Source organism: Phyllosticta citribraziliensis (genome assembly GCF_038025025.1).
Source record: "Phyllosticta citribraziliensis strain CPC 17464 chromosome Unknown J3D65scaffold_10, whole genome shotgun sequence".
Lineage (NCBI taxonomy): Eukaryota > Fungi > Ascomycota > Dothideomycetes > Botryosphaeriales > Phyllostictaceae > Phyllosticta > Phyllosticta citribraziliensis.
In genome coordinates this window covers 716,021-738,220 of record NW_027117347.1, presented here as the reverse complement: position 1 = coordinate 738,220, position 22,200 = coordinate 716,021, and the positions used below count along the sequence as shown (strand labels likewise).

Genomic DNA, 22,200 nt, shown 5'->3' with positions numbered 1-22,200 from the left:
ATGATATTACCTGAGCTGCTTAGGTTGTAGGCAGCATTGCGGTTGTACAAATCTCTTTTCCTCGTCGCCTTTCTTCTTCTTCTTCACCACTCATCCTGCATTGGCCTGTCGTCGTGGTTTTCAACGTTTGCTGCGACTGAGGTGAGCTAACCACTCGCCTGCCGCCACCATGACGCCGCCAGCCTCGGCTCCATGTCCCTCCATTTCCGTTCAAGACACAAGCCAAAATCGTCGCACCGGTATGCTCCATTCCCGCGCGGCTGCGACCGAAGCTAACCACGTTTTCCCCAGTCCACCCTGCCAGCCCTACCAACCCAGCCCGGGATCCCTCCCCTCCCCGCCATCATCGCCATTCGCTCCACTCACGCAGACGTAGCCCAGGTCCTGAATGGCTGACGGCTTGGAACCCCAAAGATTGGCTAGATGGCCGAGTACTGCTCACTGACTATGTCGGTTCAGGTACGCAGACGTCCCTCCACCAGTACATTTTACTGACACCTAGCAGAAAAGTCGGACACTGGAAAGCGCAAAATCGTCGCACAAGAATTTCATCGGATCGAAGAACTAAGATCTTATTGCGCCAACAAGCAACAGCGCGACTCGTCCCTCTTGCGCGTCATCCATGTGCAAAACTCAACCTGGGCCACGCGCTTTTTGCTCCGCAAGTTCAACATGGAACACCAAGACGATCTCATAGGCTCCGAATTCGGGCGCTGGGCCAAATTTGAGAAACCACAGCAACGCGCCGGCAAACCCGTCTTGAACGGCCGAACCTTTCGTCCCCAACGCGACCCTTGGCGTGGCATCAGCCGCTGCGCGTTTGGCTTCGATTACCTGCGGCATTATACTGCGCACAAGTACAATACATGCTCCGACGACGAGAGTGTCAAAATGATGGAGCTCAACTGGTATGATGCCGCCGAGAATCCGAAATACGGCTGCGACGTCTTTGTGCAACGGCTTAGTGTGTACGTTCAAAAGCACGAAGGTCCGCCGATCGACACCGACGAGCTAGACATGCGCGATCCATACAACGAAGAAGAGTACCAAGAGTACATGCGTCTCCAGCGGCGTGTGAAATCAGGGAAAGAGGCAAAAAAGAGACACAACAAGGGCTATTTCCCTCGACCGGATGATCTTGACAATAGCAACACCATCATCATTTTCGAGCAAGCGCAGTCCAGGAGTCCGGAAGATACGCTGATTCAGGCGAGGAACGAGATAGAGTCGCGCTGGAGGAGGCTCCCTTTCTTTGTGAAGAAGGAGCAGCGCGTTACCGACCAACAGTTCGTAGCCGAGTGCATGGACCTGGTGCTCAAGGATGTATTCAAATCCCTGGCCATGTCGTGGGAAAACTTCTTGCGTGCCTGCGAGACCCACGTCAGCATCTTGGAGGACAAGATTTACGACAATCCGGCCGACGAGTCTCGCGCCCCTGAGCTGTGGATGAATTCGTCCCAATGGCTCAAGGTAGAGAAGCTGATTTATCTCCACCTTGACATTGCAAAAGAAACACGGATCATGATGAAGGAGCTTACCGCAGACGAAGGCGTAGACGAGTGGCTGTCTTCGGTCCCTGAAGACTTTGACAAGTTGGCCAATTCTGTTCAGGAGGATCTCATCAAGCCGACCGGCAACCTCAACGACATGATGTACAAATCGGTCGAAATTCGCGACGCACGTCAAGGACTACGGATGGATGCCAGCATGTGGCGACTAAGCTGGATCACGTTTATTTTTCTTCCTGGGACGTTCATGGTCAGCTTCTTCGGCATGAATGTCGATACCTTTGAGAACAATCCATCTATCAAATGGTACTTTGTCAGCCTGGTCCCGCTCTTCGCGTTCGTCTTTCTTTTGATGTTCGCCTTCAAGAATGTCTCGTCTTTCGGCGACAAGTCTGGTCCCTCGGCCGTCCAACGTGGCGCCTACGAGCACCTTTTCCACGAGTTCTCCGACCTCTATCCACGCCTTTGGTCGCCCAATGGCCCACGACAAGACATCAACCCACGCGGAGGCTTTTTTCACGGCATCAAGTGGCGCCTAGTAAAACTCTGGTACGACCCTGACCGCACAATCCGCGCGGAAGCCTATGATCCGGCCCAAGATCTAGGGCAAATGGCCAGTTTGAAGCGCCGACTGACGCAACGCTGGCTCAAGGAGCTCAACGGCGCACCGTTATCTCTCGACATACCTCCGCTGGATTCTACAAGCGGCGCAAAAACAGGCATGCCGGACTTGGATATCGACCAGCGGCAGAGCGGCGGGAGCAGCAATCGCAACAGCACTCACAGCAATGGTAGCAGTGGATTTCACACTGGCCACACGACGGCTTTGTCAAATGGCAACATAACCGCCAGAGCCAACGCGACAAACGGCACCGTGGGTGCTCCCAGCCTATCCGTCTCAAACAACAACGCGACTCGTCGTCAAACCCGGACCTCACTTTCCCCTTCTCGGCCCACCAATTCTTACAGCAGATCCAGACCCCTTTACGAGTCCAGGCTCAGCGACTGCCCCTCTCCAGACCCTGACTTGGAATCTGGACTTGCGTACGGCGACGACAACGACAGCTACCCTTTCCCGTTCCCGACGCGCCGCCGACCCTTTTGCACAGCACCCAACCCCTTCACGCCAGCTTTCGGCCCACTGACTGCCCTTCTTGGCCCCGGTCCGGCGCACGAGGTGCGTGGTGCAGGTATTACCAGCATGGGTGTCTTGGGCGGCGCCGTAGCCTCGCCTGCTATCACAACTGCTGCGGTCGAAGAGCAATCAAGTGCGGGTAGCGTCAGAGGACGCAGAAGGAGCAGGAGCAGAAGCAGAAGCATGAGCCGGCGCGGCAGATTGCGTCCAGTCCAGGAGGCAGCGTGGAGAGGTGCCGTCGTCGGCGCGGTGCCAGCCGTTGGCCTTGGACACACTGCCAGACTTGACAACGCCGCGGCAGCGCCAGATGCGGAAAGCATGGTTGAGGAGATGGAAGACGACAAGGAAGACGACGCCCCTGATGCCGTCGCCGGGGCTGAACGTCCACGTCCTCTTCCTCGTCCTCGGTACTGGCCTGCTACTCCTCCTCCCTCCCCAGCCGGCCCTATCGCTCGCGCCGCGACGTCGCCAACCCTCTCGGCGCTTCGGAACATCATGGTCGTCGAGGAGGACAGCGGCGCCGAGAGCGGAAGTGATGTCGATCGGTCCAGGTCACCTCCGCCATCGCCGTCATCAAGACGGCCACGGCCGAGGACGTCTTCATCAGCAAGGCTCAGTGTGCCGGGTATTGATGATATTGATGGACTGCAGGAGGAGGACGATGAGAGAAAGAGGAGCCGCTCAATGCAGACTGATGGTGGCTGGTAGAAGGATGCGATCAAGGATGAGTATGGCATTGCAATTTTTTTTTCTTTTCAATTTTGCTTTTTCGATGGGAAAGTTTGCTTCAGAATGGGCGTGAGAAAGAGGTGAAGAGGAAGAACGGGAGGGCGAGAGAAGATATAAGCGCAGGAGGAGTGGCTGACTGGCTTGCTGATTGCCATTCAGAGAAAGAAAGAGAAAGAAAGAGAAAGGGTCAGAGCAAGAGCAAGAGCAAGAGAATCGGAAATACCATGCGAACAGAGGCTACCAGAGCATATACCCAAGCAGCTACACACACAGCCAAGTACGTACGACAGGAGGATGAAGAGAAGGAGGGAGAGGACACGACGATAACAGCAAGATACCCGTAGACATATTTATACATACCAACATACACATATCACGCACGCAGGCCTTCCTTTGTTTTGGTCTCTGTTCTTTGCTCCCTAGCGGACAGGGGATAAGTAGGACGAGAGTGAGTGAGTAGGTTGATTGAGTGCGCAGTATGGTGGCATGAAAAAGTAGGTACAGGTAGATAGATAGGCACCTACCTACCTGCCTACCTGCCTACCTACCTAGATATGGCATGTAAGAGCTTGGTAGATTGCATATATAGTACAAGAGCAGCGCTGTCTGTAAAGTCCGTCTATGCGCATCCCATCCCAACTTCATCAATTCAATCCAAATCAACCCCGCTTCATTTCAAACAATCAATCCAAACCCCTGCTGCACCAGTCCAAAACTCCGTTTGTTCCCCCCACCTGCTCCTCTCGTGTGTTGGACTGGACGCCGTTGGTCTCTACCTTACTTACCTTACCTTGAGGTGCCCTCCTTGGTCCGATATCTCACATGATGCATTTACAGGATACGCACATTCGATTACGGTCAGTCAGTCAGCCAGCAGAATCCAGTGCAGAGCGGCAGGCCCGGCCAGGCCTTCGATGTCGGATTGCGGCTTGCGGAGGTGGAGGAGCGCCCGGGGCCAAACGACAATCGACTGATTCACCTGCAGACGCGATGACAAGTCAGCTTCCATCATCTTGCCTCGCTGTCATTCAGGGGGGGGGGGGGGGGGGGGGCCGAGGGAAGAAAGATCAAAGAAAGCGGGCGCCAGAGGCCAACGTACAGATGCTTCGTGCGATCGTCGTCCAGATCGACCTCGTCGTCGTCGCTGCTGCTGCTGCTGCTCTTGCCGTGGCTGTGACTATGATGGCTGCGCTGCTCACGCTGCACCTCCTCGCCCGATGACCGCGCTCGCGGATCAGCGGCGACGCTGTTGCCGCCACCAACCCTATCGACGAGGCTGCTGCTGCTGTAACTGCTGCTGCCGCTGCTACTGCTGCTGTCGTCATCGTCGTCATCTTCGTCGTCCGGATGTTCAATCACAGCCTCTTCGTCGGTGTAATCGACGACAGGCTGATGGACTCGCCCGCGATGCTCGAGGCCTCTGCTCCGTCGCAAGTACTCTTCTTCGCCTTCTCGCCGCCCGTACTCCATCCCGTCGCTGTCAAAGTGCTGCACCAGGTCCATCTCCTCGTCCGAGTCGAAAGCGCTGTCGTCGACATCGTCATCGTCGTCATCATCGTCGCCCTCGACTCCAGAGCATCCCTCAAAGTCAGTGTCGCCGCCGCCGTCCTGCAAGGCCGCTGCCGCCGTCATCAACGGTCGATTCTCCTTCATCTCGGCGTCCGCATCCGCACCCGCAGCCGTCTCGTCGGCGGCTCTGTCGCCCGCGGCGTCTGTCATTTCGTCGTCTTCGTCGTCGCCGCTGCTGTCGACCTCGGTGTCGCCGCCTTCGGGCAAGTCGTCGCTGTATGCGCCGCCTCCCTCCGCCATGCCGCTGAACGGCGTCATGTAAGCGGCGGCGTTTCCGGGCGTGTTCGCACCTTTGCAATGTTCTGCGCCAGCAGCAGCAGCGGCGGCGGCGACGGAGCCTGCCCGTACACCCACGCCGCTGGCAATGCTTGGGTCGCGGCCGCCGTGGTACGCATAAGTCGTCGAAGGACCGGCGCTCATTGCTTGGCTGCGCAGAGGACTGGACGGCTCACGGCTACGGCGTGGCGTGAATCCGAAAGCGCCGCGTGTGGCATTGCCCGCGCCTATAAGGGCGACTGAGGTTCTGTGCGTGTCTGCACTGCCGTTGGACGACGAATGCTGGAAACGGCGACGCTTGCGGGCATTAGCAGTTTCGAGCGACGCGCGGCGGCTGGCCTCCTCCTCCTCTTCTTCTTCGTCCCCGTTGAACGAGACGGTCATGCGTCGTTTTGAGGCGAACGGTTGCGAGTGCTGTCTGTCGAGATGTGGCATGGGCGCCGAGAGGGTGCGTTCGATACGGCGAGCCGGGCGTAGCGATTGTGCATGGCTCGGGAGCTCGGATTGAGGGGTCATGGGCGCTTTTGAATTGTTTGTGGTTGCAGTTGCCTGAGAGCCAGAAGACTCGTTCCCTTGGCTGTCGAAGCCTGGGGAGCTCGACTCTTGCGAGGGGTTGCGGCCGGTGCGGAGGCTGAGTTTTGAAACGAAGGAAGTTGTCGTCTCGCGCGGCGGATCAAAGTTGGGGTTGTGGTCCCAGCAAGGCTCATCATGGGCGCCGCCTTCGTCGTAGACGTTGGAGTTTGGAGAAAAGCGCGGGAGCTCTTTGATGTTTTCCCATGTCCATCCATCCTCTTCGCCCATTTCCAGTTGCTTGTACGCGGCGCCATGGGTCATGTAGAGCCGCTTGACTCCTCCCCTGGCCCGCATCATGACGCCCGACGCGAGGAATTGCGCGGTCCACAGTGAGGCCGTGACCAGTTCCGAAGCCCCCAGAAGCAGGAGTTGAGAGTCCTTTCTCTTCTTCCTCAAAGGCAGGACGGATGCGCGCAGCCCGTGCAGATCAATGTAGTCCTCCTCTTCCCTTGACATTTGGCTCTCTTCCTCCTCCAGAGGGCGACGCGACGTGTTGACGAGATCTATCAAAGAGTCAAACTCTTCACAGATTCTCGTCTGAATATGTCCTGCACTAGAATCTTTGATCTGCACCCTGCGCACGAAACCACGACTCTCCAGGCGCTTGTAGGCGACACCGCTGCGGCCGCATGCTCGGGGGTACCACTCCTCCAGAGATGCAGATTCGTGGGAGGTGTTGGAAATGCGATCAATGGCTTCTTTTTCGAAGTGCTGGGCGCTCATGAGCAGTGGCTGAGCTTTCATTGACGACAAGCTGCTGACGGACTGCGCCCTTTCCTCTGACGACTGCGAGCCGGTGGTGATGCCTGATTCCCACTCGGAAGCGGAGAACCAAAGGCCCTTCAAGTCCTTGCCCCAAGGCAGCAACACGACTTCAATCTCCCAAGGGTTCGAGGGTGAGGGCAAGGTAGCCTCCAAGCTTTCCATCCTGTACTCGAGCGCCTCGAGACGGTGGATCGTATCCTTGGGGTCATGGCCAGACGCGTCGCTGTCGACAAGCGTGTCTTTGCTGCTTCCATCAAAATCACACTCCGCCAAATAGTCTTTCAGCCGTTGCTCCAGCTCAAGTACGCGGACATCGAGATTGTCAAACTTTTCCATAATCTCCTCTGGTGGTATATGTTGGAAAGATGCATTTTCTAGAGAGAGGACGCGACTCTGTATGTCCCGTATGTCTGTCGAGACGTTTGGATAAGAAGTCAAATGCTGGTGCAAGTGATTGAGATGCGGTGCCAGTCTTTGCAGGATCAGTGGTATGTTGCGCAACGACGTGGTAAGGGACTCGGCACGGCCGTCTTGGCTCGCGTGGGCGTCTTCCCGTTCAGGACTATTACGAGGTTCTCTCTTCACGTCAGCGCGGTCGTCCACATTTTCTACATCGGCAAGGCTGTCGCAAAGATTGCTCAACAAATCCCTAGTCTCTTGCACATTGTGATCGAATGACCTCAAGTCAGGCGTATTCTCCGGGCTTGTTGCAAGTTCAGTGGCACTCTGCGCAACATCGAGAGCTTGTGGCACTGGACGAGGAGCTCTGGAATTTCGAGCCGTCCGCGAAGCGAGGACTTGGGTCATAAAGGTCCTACTAGGGCTGGGTCTATGTCGCGTGCTCTCGCCATCCGTCGAATCTTGGATCGTTGGGTCCAAGGAAGCTTCGCGCCATTTGTGCGGTTCCAGGGTCCTGTGAAAACCTCCGCCAGCGAAAGTCGGTGTTGTAAGAACCCGGTTCAGTTCCTCGGTCGTGGAATGCATCGACGTGCCCATCCCAGGAAGGACAGGGGAGGGCACAACCTCGGTGCTCATGGAATTGTTTGGATTATTGAAGAGGCGGAGATCGCTCGACCCGAGGCGGCAGATGGAGGGAATGCTCGGGAGAGGAGACGGATTGGCTCCAAACGAGCCCACCTGGTGGTCCGTCGCCCAGACTGGCGGTTGTGGCGCGTTCCTAACGGGGTCACTGCCTGATGATGTTCTTCTTATAGGCGTCGCGGGATTCCGCCAGCCCGCCTTGGACACATTCCAAACCGGGTCTGGCTGCGAGCCTTCTACAGGTCTATAACGACCATGATCTTGTGCGCCCGCATCGTCCATGGCCAATTTCCCAGCAAAGCTCGTCGTCTGCGATGGCGCGGGGTTCTCGAGGTGGACGCTGGTCGAGGCCGGAGGCGGGTCGCCAGCAGCGTGGAAGCACGCATGGTGGCCGCAGACGCACCACGGAATCTCTACAGGTCGTCCTCCAACGGTGGTATTGTCATTGCACCAGAAGCGCTGGCAGCCGCAGACGGGGGCATTGGGGCCGAGGTCAGTGTTGCGATGGTTGCAAGGGCCGTCGGGCAGAAGTTTGGTATGCGAGGGTGCTCGTGTGCGCGTGGGAACCGCGGCGGGCGTCGGAGTAGCTTGGGCAAAAGCCGCCATGAGGGCGGCTACAAATACATCCCAGGCTCTGCGGGCTCAGGCTTCAACATTGAGCCATGGCGACGCGGCGGGCGCGGGCGGTGGACGAGGACGGCGGGGTGTGGGACGACGCGGCGCGCTGGGTTGGAGGCCTTGGGATCGACGACGAAAGGGTAACGGTAGCGAGGGAGAGGTCGGGGGCCGGAAGGGATAGGGTCGCGGGGAGCGGTGGATTTTATAGTGCGAGTTGGCGAGGGCGTCGAGGGCTCGGGAGGGAGTGGTGTGGTAGGGGAAAAGACAGCAATCAGGCGGGGAGGGCGAAGATCAGAGGCGAAGAGGATGTTGCGATGGTCAAGACAGAGAGACCAGGGCCCCGGACGATACATGAGGCTTTGACGGCGGATTGGCTGGCGACGCAGCTGGCGCATGGCGGGGACGGGACCAAGTTCCACACGGCGTTTCACTTGTCGTGTTGCCATGAGATGCGCCAGAGCAGAGGCCAAACCGGCGTGACGGCACTGGGCTGGCTTAGGTTGTTTAAATTCTCTCTCTCCCTTCTCTGGAGGTGCTGTATCATGCATGGTACTGGCGAAGAGGGACTTTTCAATTGTCGAGGTCGAGTACACCCTGCGCGTTGTGGACCAATCACGGCGATAGGCAGCACGCAGCTCGCTCGAAAAGTCGCGCACCATCAGCCATGGTATCGTCCATCTCACCTACCTACATACATACCTGTACACCACACAACAATCAAGAAGATGCTTGCTCAGCGGCCGACATGGAGGGTGAGGGCTGCCGCTCGCCATCGTGACTCACTCGCTTCACTGCATCACAGCCCAATCTTGGTGACGGCATGGTGCACAACCGAAAAGGCGACACGCAGCCCATGACGCCGGCCTCGTCGTCATTTGCGCTGAAGCCCGGTCAAGATTGACTCTGCTGCCTCTGCTCTGTCAACTGTCGTCCATCAGCCCTACACTAGCTGCCGCATCCCACCAGGTCATCCCAACATGTCCTCCATCCCGTTGTGGGCCGGACCGGTCCCGGACTTGGGTCCCATACCTACAGGTAGCCCCCCCTTCAGTTTCTGGCTTCGAAACGTCATCACCGTTTACACCACATTCCCCTGTCGCTCGCTCGTCCAGCTGCTCTCCATTTCAGATTGAACAGAAAAAGGTATCTCAAATATCCGTCCTCCAACGCCCTTTTATACCAGGTATGCCAAACGCCATCCATGCTCGCTGAATCCGCCAACAATGCTCACACAACTGCCGGGGAGAGGGCACACTAGCTGAAGTGAATGCCCTCCTGGTTGAACGCGTACAGCAGCTTCAAAAAGTCGCCCTCGTCGCACAGCCGCGCGCGCTTGTCTGCCAATGTCGTCACGTCCTCGAGCACCTTGCGCACCTTTTCGCGCACCAGCTCCGCCACCTGCGTGCCCCTTTTCCGGCCGCGTCCCTTGGCCTTGAGCAGCCGGAACTTCTCGGCCGCTTGCTCCTTGAAGAAGGCGGGCATGTCGTCGTCGTCGACGTCCATGTCGTTGGCGTCCCCGTCTTGGATGCCCTTCCATTCCTCCTCGTCTTGTTCGACGTCCATGTTGGTGTCTTCGGCCGCCGCGGTGGGCCCTTCGTCGATTGCGATGTCGTTCTGGGCGCAGAAGGTGCGGTAGTTGGCCTCGAGCATGTCCATGACGCTCGACGTGCCGAAGAAGCTGGCGCGCAGCGTCTTGTTCTTGCGGACGAAGCAGACGCGCAGCAGGCCGTCCCACTCCTCGTAGCTGATCTGGGGCCGCGGGTTCTTGGGCACGATGCGCACGACGCTCGACTCGACCTGCGGCGGCGGCTTGAAGTTGTTCTTGCCGACCTTCATGATGTGGTCGACCTTGGACCACATCTGGCAGTTGACGCTGATGCGGCTGTACAGCTTGTCGCCGGGCTTGGCCAGCAGCCGCAGCGCAAACTCGCGCTGGAACATGAGGATGCACACGCGCGGCGCCGGCTGCGTCGCCAGCAGCTTGAACGTGAGCGGCGACGAGATTTGGTACGGCGTGTTGGAGATGCACACGTCAAAGTACGGCAGCGTCGTCTTCATCACGTCGCCCAGCAGCACGTCCAGTCGCTTCTGCATCGGCGTCCCTTGGACGCGCTTCGTCACCTCGGCCGCCATGCGCGGGTCCATTTCGCACGCCACCACCTTTTTCGCCTTTTCCAGTATCTTGACCGTCAGGTTGCCCGTTCCCGGTCCTACTTCGAGCACCGTCTGTACCTCGTCAGTGTCTTCGCCCAAGCACTCGGTCAAGGGCTAGAGGACGCACATCACTCTGCTTCAAATCCGCCTTGTCCACAATCGCCTGCGCCACACCCGGGTTCTTGAGAATATGCTGTCCCAAATCCGTGTTCATCTTGAAAATCGAATTGGCAGCCTTGGTCTTGGCCGCTGCGTTGGCGGCATACGGGCCACCGCCGCCCGCCGAATTCTTCTTTGCCTTGACCGCCTTGGGCATTGTAGTTGTTGTATAGCGCGCCTGGGCTCGAGGTTGGTGTCGTGTGGCTGGTGAGGAAGGCGGCGCGTGGTAGGGAGCTCGCGAGGATGCTTTCGGGGGAGAGGGCGTGTGCTGGTGAGGCGTCGCTGTTGAGCGGTTCCTCAGATTTTCCCAGCCAGACAAAAAATGAGCAGGGGTCGGTCAAGTGTACTCAACTATCGATAGGCGGATCTCCGGCCGCCAATCACACGCGGGGCAAGGAAGTGCGAGTGGTCTGTGCACACAGGTTGCTCAATTGGGCATCTTAACGCTTTCGATCAAATGTTCCATCTCTTCTCCTCATTCTCTCCTGGAAGTCACAGCTTCACTAGCCAGTTACTCTCCGAAGTGGTTGTCAACTTCAACCAATAGCCAAAATCTAATCAACTCCATCATCTAAACCCCATCAACAACAGCCAATACCTATCCAACCGACCCAACGCGCCTCGCCTGTAACCCCGTCCAACCCACAAAGAATGTAACAACGGTGGAAGACGCCTCACATCCACAGCAACAGTAGAATGGAGAGCGGAAAAAAGCCGTTTTCACCTCCTCAACCCCCGCAAAGGAGAAGAGCAGATTCGCTCTGGGGACGACGCATCAGCCGAGCAGCAACGGCGTGGGGCAGGTGTGTGCTGGAGGCCGGCTCGGATCGTTGTGGTCCCGTTTGTTGTAGGGTGACGAAGGCTGGGGGATGGGGCGAGGCGGGTTTTGTATGTTTGGCTGTAGTGCGGTGTGAGGGCTAGAGGGACGGGTAGGTAGGTAGGCACCTAGGTAAGTAGGGCATATGCGTGGTAGTGCGAAGTTGGGCTGCGTTGGATGCGCCAGCGGGCTAGCCCAAGAATGTCCAGCGGTGCGGGAAGAGCAGGTGATGGCCAATAGCTGGGAGCACGTCTGGGATGCATCTACATACTACCTGGTACAGGCAGACGCATGCCGATTCGCAGCGTGAAGTACCGACCAAGCAGCAGGGAGAACTCAGTCTTCCATCGAGATTCGCTTTATGCTGCGCATAATCAGATTGGCGAGACGGCAGACGGCAGACGGCAGACGGGGAACGGGACGACGCGCGAGACGCAGCTGAAACGACGCGAGCCGGAGAGGCGAGACGGCACTTGTGACGATACCTTGACTGGCGCCGCTGCTTGTTGCTTCCCGGCTGCCTAGCCTGTTCATGCAGGGCAGAGAGACTAGGAGCATGGTACCGGAAATGTGGATCACCTTGACATATTGAAGATTCCATTTAATATATGTTCCTGGCTCTATGATGCTTGAGCTATTCCCCCCATTGGCCTTCCTTCTGCGCTTCAAAGTCGCCAGGAGAAGGATTCCAAGACATGTCAGCGTGAAAGTAAAGTCATCCGCTGGATATTAAGGCAGCTGGACGACCTGTAAAACATGCAGTGTTGTTCTAGGGACCTCATAACCGGGATGGCATCGAGAAAGGGCTTCCAACTCGGTTCAATCGGTCCCATACGTCATTGTGGAATAAAAGGAGAGAGGAATCTTGTGATCCAAAGACCTACCTTGAGAGGCTTGAAAGGAAGCCAGATTCGGGCTGCACTGGGGGTTTGGTGCAGTAGTCGATTGCCGCGCGCCATCACTTCCACGGGTGAAAATGGACTCGTTTGCAAACGTTGCATTTCGTCACACCGGGTATCTCCCTATGCTCCTTCACTTACTCCGTCCAGTTCTACCAAGCCCTCCTCTTGCCAAACACCCTCAAACGCTTGACGCCGCCGTCGGGAATGATAACGAGCTTGACATGCGAGTACGCCTTGACCTTGACATCCTTGAGCACCTCCTCGTCATACTCGTGCTCCTGGTCGGGTCCGGTGCCAATGGGCTCCAGAATCTCGACCCAACCGGGGTCCTCGTGGCCGGGGTCCTGCTGGAAATCGCCAGCAAAGATCTGGACCTGCTTTGGGAAGTTGCCGCGGAAGTGGGCCGTGTCGACGACGACGCGCTCGATCTCGGCCGGCGTGCCCAGCCGCACGATGGTCCAGTCAATGTGCTCGCCGCGCGTGCGCTTCGTCTCCCACCCGTCGCCCATGTCGACGCCGCGGCCCGGCAGCAGCAGGTTGTCCTTGGTGCCAAAGTGCTGGTCGGAGCAAGAGAGGGCGACGCCGCCGTTGACGGCCGCCGCCAGGTCGAACGCCTCGTCGACGCTCGCCGGGAAGACGGGCACCACCGACCCGAAGAGCCTGAAGCGCGCGATGCCGCCGTCCGGAAACATTTGCAGGCGCACGTGCGTGTATGCCTTTTCCGTCTCCTTGGCCAGCAGCCAGCCGTGGCGCTGGCTGGGGCCGCACTCCTGCTTGGACAGAATCGTCTCCCACCCGCCGAACTCGGGGTCCTTGACCAGCTCGTCGGCGTCCTCGTTGCTGCCGGCGAAGAAGCCCTGCACGGCGATTTCCGGCGCGTGGTTGCCGTCGAAGAAGGCCGTGTCAATCTCGACGCCCTTGACCTTGCCGCTCGCCACGCCCAGCTTGATCACCGCCCAGTCAAACTCCTCGGGGTTGTGCCGACGCGTCTCCCAGCCATCGTACCAGGCGCCGGCGTGCGTGAAGACGCCCGGCCGCCGGATGGGCGCCTTGGGGTTGATCAGGTTCTCGGCTTCGGCGAACCATTCATCGGAAACGGCGAGGACTTCGGAGCCCAGCGGCTTGGAGATCAGGTCTTGTTGGTGGGTCAGCCATCAGCAGGTGAAAGGGTCGAAGAGAGAAAGAGAGACAGAGGGCGGCGGGGGTTCTTTATGAATTACCGATGCTTTTGCCCGAGAAGGTCTTGTCGATGTTCTCGACCTCGAGCTTGGTGACTTCTTCGCCGCCAAAGCCAAACATTTTGTCAGATTTTTTCTCGAAGAAGGTTCCAGATGCAGAGGAGGGCGCCTGAGGCTCGGTGAAGGCAGAGGAAGAGTGGCTCTTCGGCGGCATTGTTGACGCCCCGACGATTGATATAGCTGGCGGCCAACTCTGGACCTGTGCATTCGACGGCCCGTCCGTTGGCGGGGCCCCCCTTCACCGCTCGGTCCCTGCCGATACGGCCACCACCAGCTCCATTTTTGGGGCCATTACTCGATTGAATCGAGTCTTGACGACGGTGAGTATCCAGCGGTCGCAGCGACAACCGAGGCTGTGCAAGATGCAATTGAACAGAGTGCGGCTCGAGCATCTCACGAAGCCGTCGAGTTGTGGCTGAGGTGTGTGAAGGGCTCGCTCTCGTACCGCAAAACAGGCCCAAGACCCGTGCGGCGACCCTGTATCTGCTGCGGTGGCCTGAACTGTGGAAAGAGCTGGCGAGAGCCATCACAGCCGTGGGTCCTCTTCTGACGCCATTGTGGCAGAGATCAAGTTGATTATGATGATGCCACTTTCAATTGCTTCTCAACCCCGCTTTACGCGTTCTATTCTTCTAGAATGACATGACAACTCGGCATACCTAGGCCGCACCCCATGAATCCAAATCTACCAGGTTTCCAACCGTATGCGTCTGCGACCCAGCCACCGAACCACCAACTCCTGCTTTTTGCAAACCTTGCCGTCTATTACTTATGCTCGAGTTAGACAATTTTGTAGTACCTAAGAGATATTAGTCTGCATCAGAGTGAAGCCGGACAATGTGCACGCATAATCAAGATCTACCCACCACGCCGTCATGAAAAGATAATAATTCCGCAGTAAATGGCAAGCATCGCGAGGTGGGGGTATCTTAAGACACAACGCGCTACAGGAAGACCATGTTCAGGTACCTTTTGCAGATGAAGAAGCACGACACTCCAAAGAGCACTAGGAATGCCGTGATTCCCCAGAACCACCAGAGACTGTCGATATCTTGGCCGGGTACGAGCACGTTCATGCCCCACATGCCCGTGACGATATTCATGGGCAGCACAATCGTACCGAGGACAGTCAATTTGCCCAACACATCGTTGGTTTGTTCGGCGCGCTCATTCATGCGGATGTTGATCTGAGCCAGATAGTTTCCATGGGCGCGGGAAAGAAGGCTGGACACGACGAGTCAGTTGAGTACTGCTGGTAAGACGGCCATGGTGATACTGACCTTTCGTAATGGCTCAAGTTGCCCGTCATGGTCACAATGTGATCCTGGATATCGCCCAGGTAGAGCCCAATCTCAGTCTTGGGCGCCACCTCCCACTGCTCGTTGCATCTTTTTGCGAAGCCTTTGATGACGTCGGCTTTGTTGCCCAAGAGCCGGTACAGTGCCATGACCTTTTTTCTCGTCTCTCCGACTCTCCGTAGCATGTTCCCGCCCGAATTTCCTGTAGAAATGTCGCCTACTTCAGACTTCTTCTCCATGTCCTCCTTGGACTTGATGCCCTTTGGCTTGTTCAATGTGGTTTCCTCTGGATTGTGTAGTCGGAGGATTGCATCGTCAATCTCGTCAACTTCATCCTCGATGCTTTGAATAAGAGGAGCGTATGCGTCTGTAATGTCGTCGATGATGGCATACGCAATCCAGTCCGAGCTGAGTATGAGATAGTCGCTCAGCTGGCGAATTCGACGCCGCACATTGGCCATATGAGGCGTCATCGAAAAATGAACACTAATCACTCCTTCGCGGAAGATGATGAAATAGATGTTCATGGGCTCCATAAAGTCCTCGCTGTTGCTGTCTTGTTCAAAAGTTCGGTAGTTGACAAAGTAGTAATTGTGAAAAAGTTCAACTTTTTCGCGAGCTTCTTGCATCATGATGTCCTCGTGTGTCAGCGGATGGATGCCAAATGTCCGAGTCAGAGCCTTCATTTCAGCCTCCGTTGGTGACATGACGTCGAGCCAAAACACCGGGCGTGCTCCATATCGTTTTTCCTTTTGTCGTGGGGTTATGGAATGGTTTGGCGTGGTCTGGCCTGTTTGGTCCCCTGACAAGTGAGGCTTGTGGTTGCTGAGTCTGGAACTTTGCCTCCGGATGGACTCGCCACCAGGAGATTGTAACCTCTTGTCACCACTCATTACCTGTGAAGGTACCTTTGAGAGAGGTTCTGGTTCGTACTCGGAGGAGCTGTCATCGGAAAGGACTGGAGGCTCGGGAATAAACAAGTCGCGAAAAGTTTGTCCTTCCTGGAGCAATTCTGACAGAGTATGACTGTGGAGCGTGCTTTGAAACTCTTCGTTGAAGTAGGTGAACCTGAAAGGCGCATCGTCATCTTCACGGTGCCACACTCTTTTCTGTGGCCTAAGCCTGCCATCAACCAACAATGGTTCATTGACCTTGCGTGCACGGATGCCGTCAATGCTCCGTTGCTCCTTCTCCTCTGCAGCCCATTCCTCGAGCACGTTGAGGTTTGGCCATGGCTTCTTTCTCTTTCGACGAGTTCTCGCAGCACCCTCTGTGTAATGGGCATACTCCTCCCGGCCGAATTCAGACATGAGGTCTGCTGGAAAGCACACGTCCTTCTCGGCTGGGTGTTCGGCAGAGGGGCGATGAGCGTCTGTTTGCGAGTGGTCAGAGTGGTAACAATGGTTGGCGTCATCTTCGTCAATGTCGATTAGAATGTCGCGATTAGGTCGATGATCCGAGTCTCGAGATCTCTGTCTATCAAGGTCGCCGGTGAGCATGACATCGTCAAAGCCCAGATCCGGTTCCAAATTAGGGCTCGTGGGTACTGATGGAGGGTTATTAATGTCATAATCGTCGCCAGGGAGCAGTCTGTGCTGGTTTGGACCAGGCCTTGAGCCAGGCCGCTTCCTGGTCGAGTCGGATTCTCGAGACGTTGTAGACTTTCTCCGCGCTCGTTCGCTGAAGCGTAGTCCTGGAGACGAGCCTATGATGCCGCCAAAGCCATTGGTGTTGAATTTTGGACTGTTTCTCCTGATCAAAGGAGTGCGATCGTCCACACTGTCTTCTTCGGGGTCCTCTTCAAGGGCTCTTCCAGTCCAAGATTGCTTGGATCTACTAGTATCCGTCCGTCGAACAGGGAAGGGATAAGCTTGGGATTGTCGGTTGACTGGAGAACTGCGATTGAAGGGCAGAGTGGCCCGAGGGCTGTAAAAGTTGGCCTGCATGGTGCTCGAGCGTCGGACTGGGAGTGGTCCTTGGTCGCTGAGAAAGTTAGATGAAGAAAGACAGAGCCAAAGGCAGGCGCGGAGTACTCACCGATGATCCAGTAATGCCTCGCTCTCCAGGCTCGTGTTGCTCCTGTTTTGGCCCAGGCGATAGAAGCTGTTGGTCGCTGCCTTTTGTCTGTTTACTTCTGCCAGAGACGGTCTTTCAGCCTCATGCGCATCGGAATGGGCATCGTGGTCGGACTGCGGCGCAGCAAAAGACTGGCGTCTCCTTCTTTTCTTGCCGCCGCGGTGTCGCTTCTTCTTGGTAGCAGTTGGCGTAGAAGCGTCGCGAGACGATTGTGGAGCTGTTTCGGAGGATGGCTGGGCGACATGTATCGCTGGCTGCGGATGGTTTGACGTGGCGGGCACCGTTGAAGCCGAGGAGGATTCGCCAGATCGGTCGTTGGACGCCATTGGGAGTTGCGGGCGTCAAGGAGCGCAGGTGCGGCGAGGGGCCAGAACAGGCAGCGGGGGGGCAGCGCTGCCAGATGAGAAGGAGTGGGAATGGGGAGAACGGGGTGGAAGCATAGGGAGTTTGGTGTTGCAGTTGCAAGAAACAGGCGGGCTGGAGAGAGTGGAGAGTCGATGGTCAAGCCTAGCCTGAGCCTGAGCCTGTCCTGGTTGACGTAGGTTTCTGGCTCGAGCTCTGCGTCCAAACTGCCAGGATCACCGGTGCGCCGGGGGATTTGCGTCGGATACGGTAGCTCCTAGGTTCCCCCTCCACCCACCGACCAATATAATGTCTAATGTATCTTCTGAAGCTTCACCCGTCTCCCTGCCCTCGCTCGCTCACAGGTGGGGGGCCGGCTTTCTGCTGGTTCGCGTGCCTCGTTTCCCTTTCCGTCTCCCAGGTCACAGGTGGCACACTACGCCCCACACGCCTGCGTCAAACTCTTACGGGCTAGATTCTCCAGGACCGCCTTCTTCGTTGCGTCATCTGGCGCTCGTCTTGAGGAGCCGACTCTTCACTTTTAACATCGTCGACCAATCCACCGCGTGATCCCCCCACTCGTCACATCACCGCTTTGTGGGCTCGTCGATGCTTCATCCGTTTTTGGGAAGGCTTGCCTCTTTGTCAATCACCGTCCTAGCGCAAGACCGGTGTGCCGGTCACAATGTCTGGATAAAAATCCACAGCTTCAGCTCAGGACGGGTATCTAAATGCCAACTATTAACACTGTGGCGCGACCCTGGACAGGAGTCTTTCTTCACCAAAACAGCCACTCGATCGAAAACAAAACATTTTTTGCGTAGCAGAATCTATCCCAGTCCATTATCTAATGATTTTCTCTCGCAGGATTTAGACTTTTATGTGCTGATATATGACAGCAACTCTGACGGTCCGTAATCCAAACGCTCCCATTTCGAGGTTAGCTTCGCTTTCTTGAATTCCACGGCCTTCATAGCAGAAACCGCTCTATACAGAGCTGCCTGCTGGCTCTTGCAGTAGGGGATCATGCTCCCTAGCATCGATCCCCTCCGGTGGCACCCTTAATCATGTCAGCAGCTTTCACCCCGCAAGACCCCGTGGTCAGTCCAACTTACGCAACAAATCCGACAAAAGCTAGCATGTAAAAGCAGCCAGTGAAGGCCATGACCCATTCGAGAACACCGGCAGTCCTCCAGAACGACATGTACATCAGTATTGTGAACGCGACGCCCAGAACCACCTCTATAACCACTATGGTGGCACTTGCAGAGCAGCTGTATATGGTCAGCAGGTACGATCATTTTACCAGGGCCGGGAATGCACGTACTAGAGCCGCAGCAGGCGGAAAGGAGAAGGCTTTTTCGTCTGGTCAAAGTACACCAACGTCGTGGATAGAGACGATAGCGCCAGTCCCGAAAAACACACAAACAATAAGACCCGATGCTCCTCGTGAAATCGAAAGGTGTCCATGATGGCCAATAAGATCAAACCAAGTCCGGCGATTACTCCGGAAACCATGGCAAGCGCCGAAGACCACTTTTTGTACCAGAAATCGTCGATGCCGTACATGCGGTGATCATAGCGTGCAAAGTGGACGGCACACACTGTTCCAATGAAGGCGACTGCCGTGATGCAGGCGCCGACAAGAAATGTGGGCTTCATTTCGAACGCGGCGATATCTGATATGAAGGCAACGTAGGGATTGCTCTGACCGGGATATCTTGGGGTCCCTCTTGCAACCCATCTTAACAGCAACGATAAAAGCGTGATGAACCAGGCAATGCCGGAAATCAGAGGCAGGAGCCACAAGCGATGGAGAGGAATACGCATCGTGAATGAGAAGGACGGACCGCAAATGCAAGGGAAACGAGTCAAAGATGGGCTTTTGAGTGGCACAGGCGAGAATTCGATGTTAAGAAACCGACAAGTGAGCAAGGCACACGAAACCTGCATGGCGATCGGATGCCGGCATTCGCTACCGGCTGCGTCATCAGCAGAAACAACGGCACCATTCCCATCAAGCAACAATTGAGGAACCATGCAAAGCCGATTCCCAGCATGGAGTTGTTATACTGAGGAAGGTTATTTGGAGGCTTACTGTATTGCGGATGACAGTAGTTGTAGTTGAATGCTCCTTGTCTTACAGATGTCTGAACGCTTCTCGATCCTCTGACTCGATTTAGTGTCAGTGCTTCTTGTTTGCAGCTTTTCTAGGCGGGTGACGCTCCACATCTGCCTGCTAGCTGTTTTGTGTGTGCCACCACTGAACCTCCAAGGGACTCGCTGAGCATGGCCGGCCACGACATTTCCCCGGTCCCTAGCTTTGCACGTCCCCCAGAGCTATGCAATGCGACTTCTGGTCATCCCGACTTGATCATCAGCTTCATTCTCTCCAGCGACGGCTCCGAAGCGCTACTCTCTCTATCTCTCGCCATGTCGGTATCCTTCCGCCGTCTCGAAGCTCAGCTTTGTCATGGGAGCGACCGGATCTCAACGGGGGCAACTTCCGAAGATTGATTGGTAATCGACGGCATGCTACAACAGCTTCCTAGAGCTTCCAAAGCTCCTAACACCCTCTACCTCTTCGCGCTCGTCTACTCAAACGAAAGGGACCGAATAAGGACGCCAGTGTCTAATAAAATTGTTCAAAGTGGCTCTCAGACGCGCAATGACACACTTCAAAATCGACATTGTCTCCGACACAGTGTGCCCGTATGTCCCCAGCAGAGCTCTCGTCCCGTATTGCGCGCACTTCAGTTACTAAAACTGCCCCAGATGGTGTTACGTGGGCCACCGTCGCCTCTCCAAAGCCATTTCTCAGCATCAATTGCAAAACCCAACGGACACATTCTCCATCACATGGAAGCCGTACTACCTCGACCCCACGGCCCCGAAAGAGGGTGAAAACAAGTTCGAACGCTACCAGCGCAAATTTTCCGGACAGGCCGAGGCTCTGCTCGACCGTATGACGCAGACGGGAAAGCTGGATGGCATCAACTTCAAGTGGGGAGGCAAGACGGGCAACACTCGCGACTCGCACCGGTTGATAGAGCTCGGGAAGCAGAAGGGCGGAAATACGCAGACCAGGGTCGTCGAAGAGCTCTTCGCGGCGTACTTTGAAAACGAAAAGGATATCACCAGCCATGCAGTGTTGCAAGAGGCGGCTGTGAAGGCCGGGCTCGATGAGGCTGAAGTCAAGGACTGGTTGAGCAGTGACAAGGGCGGCAAAGAGGTTGACCATGAGGTCAGACAGGCGCAGTTGCGAGGCATTTCTGGCGTGCCAAACTTCACAATCAACCAGAAGTATGTTGTGGGTGGTGCTCAGGAGGCCGATGCGTTTCTCGAGCTGTTCAAAGAAACCAAGGAGTAGTTGATGCGCGAAAGAGGTCAGTCTCAACACGAGAGGTGATGACGATGGAAAAGATATATTGCAGTCTTGAAATTATATTTGAATTGACATCAAATCAGTGACCTCATCAAAGGTCCAAATACAGACACATTCCCAACTCTTGCCGCAGCATCCAATTCCTCTATCCAGTCTTGTGGGGTTCTTCGTCCGACGACTGAGGTAGCTGCTCTTTCAGTATGCCCCTCTGTCTCAAGCCCTCGATTCTCTTGGCCTCTAGCTTCTTCTCGCGCTTAAGGTTGATTCCCCACCAAATCCAGAAGAGACCCATACCTATGCGAAAGCATCAGTCGCTGTCTGGATCAGTCTGCGAAGCCCACTTACTCAGAACCATTGCGGCCATGCCCCCAAACATTACGCCAAGCTCATGTCCAAGGGATGGGTGATCCACGAAGCGGTGCGACTGATCCTCTCCTCCGCTGCTGCCACCACCGGCACGCTTAACGAGCTGGACGACATCCATGATGATTATGGTCGCGGCCTCCGACAGTAAGAGGTTCGAGGAAGACGAAAGTCGGCGGTTGCAAAGCAACGATATATCCCAACAGTGTTGATGGACGATTGATGACGACCCTGTTTTGAAAGAAACTTGACGACAGCTCTTGTGTCTTTGTTCTAGCACGAGGACAAGGAGTATGAACAGGCGAGCAGGCGGGGAACGGAAAGCCGAAATCTTCCAAGACATCGATGGCTCCACTCTCAACTTTGTACCCGCCAGCTTCGCAGCCTCCCCTGTCGGCAGCGTGACTGTGCGCAGCTCGGCCGCGCTTGGCCAGTCTTGGGTCCAACTCAACATGCGGCCTCGCTCGCATCAACCGGCGTCTTAGCAGACAGGGGAGCGAGCTCGAGCTGCAGCCCATCTCATCATCCACAGAGACCAAGCAACCACAAGGGAGGTCAAAGCATCGACAAGCAAAGCGACCAAACTGGGACACCCAGAACCCCACCACGCACTAGACAAGCCAAAATTACCACTGCTTGTTACCCTCCTGCTGCCGCTCGGCGCCTTCGCCGAACAGGAATGGCGGAATCAATTTAATCTGGGGCCTCTTCTCGCTGCTGCTTTTGCTCAGTGCTGGTTGGATATACCTTGAGCCCATTGCCCATGACGTCTCGGCGGAGCCCTTGGCGACGCCGCGGCCCAGGGCTGGGCATTGCGCTCTGTGCGGTGGGCGGAAGCGGAGCGCATGAGTGCGGGGATGGGGAAAGCGCTTGGCGGGTGTCAGACGGAGGAAACGATCAGTCGAATCGTTCTGATGGTGGTGGCACGAGAGGTGAACGAGTGGCGCTCAATTGCCATGGTGGTGTGATAGTCCACAACATCAGGATCAGCCTGTCAGCTCTGTCTCTGCCTCACTTCTCGCACGTATATGTTCTCAGCTTGTAAGCCAGCCAGCCTTTGCCATCTTATCTCCCGTCGCCTTCGATGCGCGGCAGCTTTTCGCCAAGCGGCTCTCCGTGCAATTAAGCTCAAGCTTAGGTGACTTGGTCGGCAGGCCCGGTTTTAGCGAAAAGCATATTTTTCTTTCGCATTTCTTACTCGCGTAGCTGCCACTCTCTCGATTGTGGTTCTTCGTGGTCTCAGCTGGAGCCG

At 56.3% G+C, this 22,200-nt stretch overlaps 9 protein-coding genes across 9 annotated transcripts; 2 read left to right on the top strand and 7 right to left on the bottom strand.

Moving 5' to 3' along the window:
• The first annotated feature begins 37 nt into the window (after positions 1 to 37).
• J3D65DRAFT_63287 (uncharacterized protein) lies at positions 38 to 2,463 on the top strand. The gene is made up of 4 exons (XM_066801068.1): positions 38 to 239; positions 292 to 459; positions 506 to 2,057; positions 2,161 to 2,463. The coding sequence occupies exons 1-4, from the start codon at positions 170 to 172 to the stop codon at positions 2,351 to 2,353; spliced, it is 1,983 nt and encodes a 660-aa protein (XP_066652396.1). The 5' UTR covers positions 38 to 169; the 3' UTR covers positions 2,354 to 2,463.
• On the bottom strand, positions 2,464 to 3,653 carry J3D65DRAFT_63288 (uncharacterized protein). The gene has a single exon (XM_066801070.1). The coding sequence runs from the start codon at positions 3,378 to 3,380 to the stop codon at positions 2,574 to 2,576; it is 807 nt and encodes a 268-aa protein (XP_066652395.1). The 5' UTR covers positions 3,381 to 3,653; the 3' UTR covers positions 2,464 to 2,573.
• A 272-nt stretch (positions 3,654 to 3,925) lies between these two features.
• J3D65DRAFT_679504 (uncharacterized protein) lies at positions 3,926 to 8,202 on the bottom strand (the record flags this gene model as incomplete). Its single annotated transcript, XM_066803685.1, has 2 exons — positions 3,926 to 4,351; positions 4,468 to 8,202. 2 exons carry the CDS (start codon positions 8,200 to 8,202, stop codon positions 4,235 to 4,237), a joined length of 3,852 nt encoding a protein of 1,283 aa, XP_066652394.1. The 3' UTR covers positions 3,926 to 4,234.
• Positions 8,203 to 9,407: 1,205 nt separating this feature from the next.
• J3D65DRAFT_63197 (dimethyladenosine transferase) lies at positions 9,408 to 10,953 on the bottom strand. Its single transcript, XM_066800968.1, has 2 exons — positions 10,496 to 10,953; positions 9,408 to 10,440 (listed from the first exon to the last, which is right to left on the bottom strand). Exons 1-2 carry the CDS (start codon positions 10,682 to 10,684, stop codon positions 9,469 to 9,471), a joined length of 1,161 nt encoding a protein of 386 aa, XP_066652393.1. The 5' UTR covers positions 10,685 to 10,953; the 3' UTR covers positions 9,408 to 9,468.
• Positions 10,954 to 12,349: 1,396 nt separating this feature from the next.
• J3D65DRAFT_634014 (galactose-binding domain-like protein) lies at positions 12,350 to 13,660 on the bottom strand. Its single transcript, XM_066801185.1, has 2 exons — positions 13,467 to 13,660; positions 12,350 to 13,381 (listed from the first exon to the last, which is right to left on the bottom strand). The coding sequence occupies exons 1-2, from the start codon at positions 13,636 to 13,638 to the stop codon at positions 12,396 to 12,398; spliced, it is 1,158 nt and encodes a 385-aa protein (XP_066652392.1). The 5' UTR covers positions 13,639 to 13,660; the 3' UTR covers positions 12,350 to 12,395.
• A 401-nt stretch (positions 13,661 to 14,061) lies between these two features.
• Positions 14,062 to 17,533, bottom strand: J3D65DRAFT_634011 (magnesium transporter ALR2). Its single transcript, XM_066801184.1, has 4 exons — positions 16,820 to 17,533; positions 14,765 to 16,765; positions 14,454 to 14,708; positions 14,062 to 14,283 (listed from the first exon to the last, which is right to left on the bottom strand). Exons 1-4 carry the CDS (start codon positions 17,182 to 17,184, stop codon positions 14,265 to 14,267), a joined length of 2,640 nt encoding a protein of 879 aa, XP_066652391.1. The 5' UTR covers positions 17,185 to 17,533; the 3' UTR covers positions 14,062 to 14,264.
• A 456-nt stretch (positions 17,534 to 17,989) lies between these two features.
• J3D65DRAFT_634004 (Frag1/DRAM/Sfk1) lies at positions 17,990 to 19,106 on the bottom strand. The gene is made up of 3 exons (XM_066801183.1): positions 18,528 to 19,106; positions 18,316 to 18,474; positions 17,990 to 18,260 (listed from the first exon to the last, which is right to left on the bottom strand). Exons 1-3 carry the CDS (start codon positions 19,028 to 19,030, stop codon positions 18,188 to 18,190), a joined length of 735 nt encoding a protein of 244 aa, XP_066652390.1. The 5' UTR covers positions 19,031 to 19,106; the 3' UTR covers positions 17,990 to 18,187.
• A 572-nt stretch (positions 19,107 to 19,678) lies between these two features.
• Positions 19,679 to 20,772, top strand: J3D65DRAFT_63017 (thioredoxin-like protein). Its single transcript, XM_066800804.1, has 3 exons — positions 19,679 to 19,912; positions 19,976 to 20,586; positions 20,669 to 20,772. Exons 1-2 carry the CDS (start codon positions 19,869 to 19,871, stop codon positions 20,568 to 20,570), a joined length of 639 nt encoding a protein of 212 aa, XP_066652389.1. The 5' UTR covers positions 19,679 to 19,868; the 3' UTR covers positions 20,571 to 20,586; positions 20,669 to 20,772.
• On the bottom strand, positions 20,586 to 21,556 carry J3D65DRAFT_63050 (uncharacterized protein). The gene is made up of 2 exons (XM_066800838.1): positions 20,931 to 21,556; positions 20,586 to 20,879 (listed from the first exon to the last, which is right to left on the bottom strand). Exons 1-2 carry the CDS (start codon positions 21,400 to 21,402, stop codon positions 20,731 to 20,733), a joined length of 621 nt encoding a protein of 206 aa, XP_066652388.1. The 5' UTR covers positions 21,403 to 21,556; the 3' UTR covers positions 20,586 to 20,730.
• Positions 21,557 to 22,200: the final 644 nt, after the last annotated feature.

Bases quoted from the DNA above. Each gene is read 5' to 3' on its own strand.
- J3D65DRAFT_63287 (XM_066801068.1), top strand. From the start codon at position 170: ATGACGCCGCCAGCCTCGGCTCCATGTCCCTCCATTTCCGTTCAAGAC. The intron at 240-291 runs GTATGCTCCATT...CGTTTTCCCCAG, and splicing joins AAGCCAAAATCGTCGCACCG to TCCACCCTGCCAGCCCTACC. The intron at 2,058-2,160 runs GTACGACCCTGA...CGCTGGCTCAAG, and splicing joins TGGCGCCTAGTAAAACTCTG to GAGCTCAACGGCGCACCGTT.
- J3D65DRAFT_63288 (XM_066801070.1), bottom strand. From the start codon at position 3,380: ATGCCATACTCATCCTTGATCGCATCCTTCTACCAGCCACCATCAGTC.
- J3D65DRAFT_63197 (XM_066800968.1), bottom strand. From the start codon at position 10,684: ATGCCCAAGGCGGTCAAGGCAAAGAAGAATTCGGCGGGCGGCGGTGGC. The intron at 10,441-10,495 runs GTGCGTCCTCTA...GACGAGGTACAG, and splicing joins CGGATTTGAAGCAGAGTGAT to ACGGTGCTCGAAGTAGGACC.
- J3D65DRAFT_634014 (XM_066801185.1), bottom strand. From the start codon at position 13,638: ATGCCGCCGAAGAGCCACTCTTCCTCTGCCTTCACCGAGCCTCAGGCG. The intron at 13,382-13,466 runs GTAATTCATAAA...CCCACCAACAAG, and splicing joins CTTCTCGGGCAAAAGCATCG to ACCTGATCTCCAAGCCGCTG.
- J3D65DRAFT_634011 (XM_066801184.1), bottom strand. From the start codon at position 17,184: ATGGCGTCCAACGACCGATCTGGCGAATCCTCCTCGGCTTCAACGGTG. The intron at 16,766-16,819 runs GTGAGTACTCCG...TAACTTTCTCAG, and splicing joins GAGGCATTACTGGATCATCG to CGACCAAGGACCACTCCCAG. The intron at 14,709-14,764 runs GTCAGTATCACC...CGTCGTGTCCAG, and splicing joins AACTTGAGCCATTACGAAAG to CCTTCTTTCCCGCGCCCATG.
- J3D65DRAFT_634004 (XM_066801183.1), bottom strand. From the start codon at position 19,030: ATGCGTATTCCTCTCCATCGCTTGTGGCTCCTGCCTCTGATTTCCGGC. The intron at 18,475-18,527 runs GTACGTGCATTC...GACCATATACAG, and splicing joins TTCCGCCTGCTGCGGCTCTA to CTGCTCTGCAAGTGCCACCA. The intron at 18,261-18,315 runs GTAAGTTGGACT...GACATGATTAAG, and splicing joins GCTTTTGTCGGATTTGTTGC to GGTGCCACCGGAGGGGATCG.
- J3D65DRAFT_63017 (XM_066800804.1), top strand. From the start codon at position 19,869: ATGACACACTTCAAAATCGACATTGTCTCCGACACAGTGTGCCC. The intron at 19,913-19,975 runs GTATGTCCCCAG...AAACTGCCCCAG, and splicing joins GTCTCCGACACAGTGTGCCC to ATGGTGTTACGTGGGCCACC.
- J3D65DRAFT_63050 (XM_066800838.1), bottom strand. From the start codon at position 21,402: ATGTTGAGTTGGACCCAAGACTGGCCAAGCGCGGCCGAGCTGCGCACA. The intron at 20,880-20,930 runs GTAAGTGGGCTT...GCTTTCGCATAG, and splicing joins CATGGCCGCAATGGTTCTGA to GTATGGGTCTCTTCTGGATT.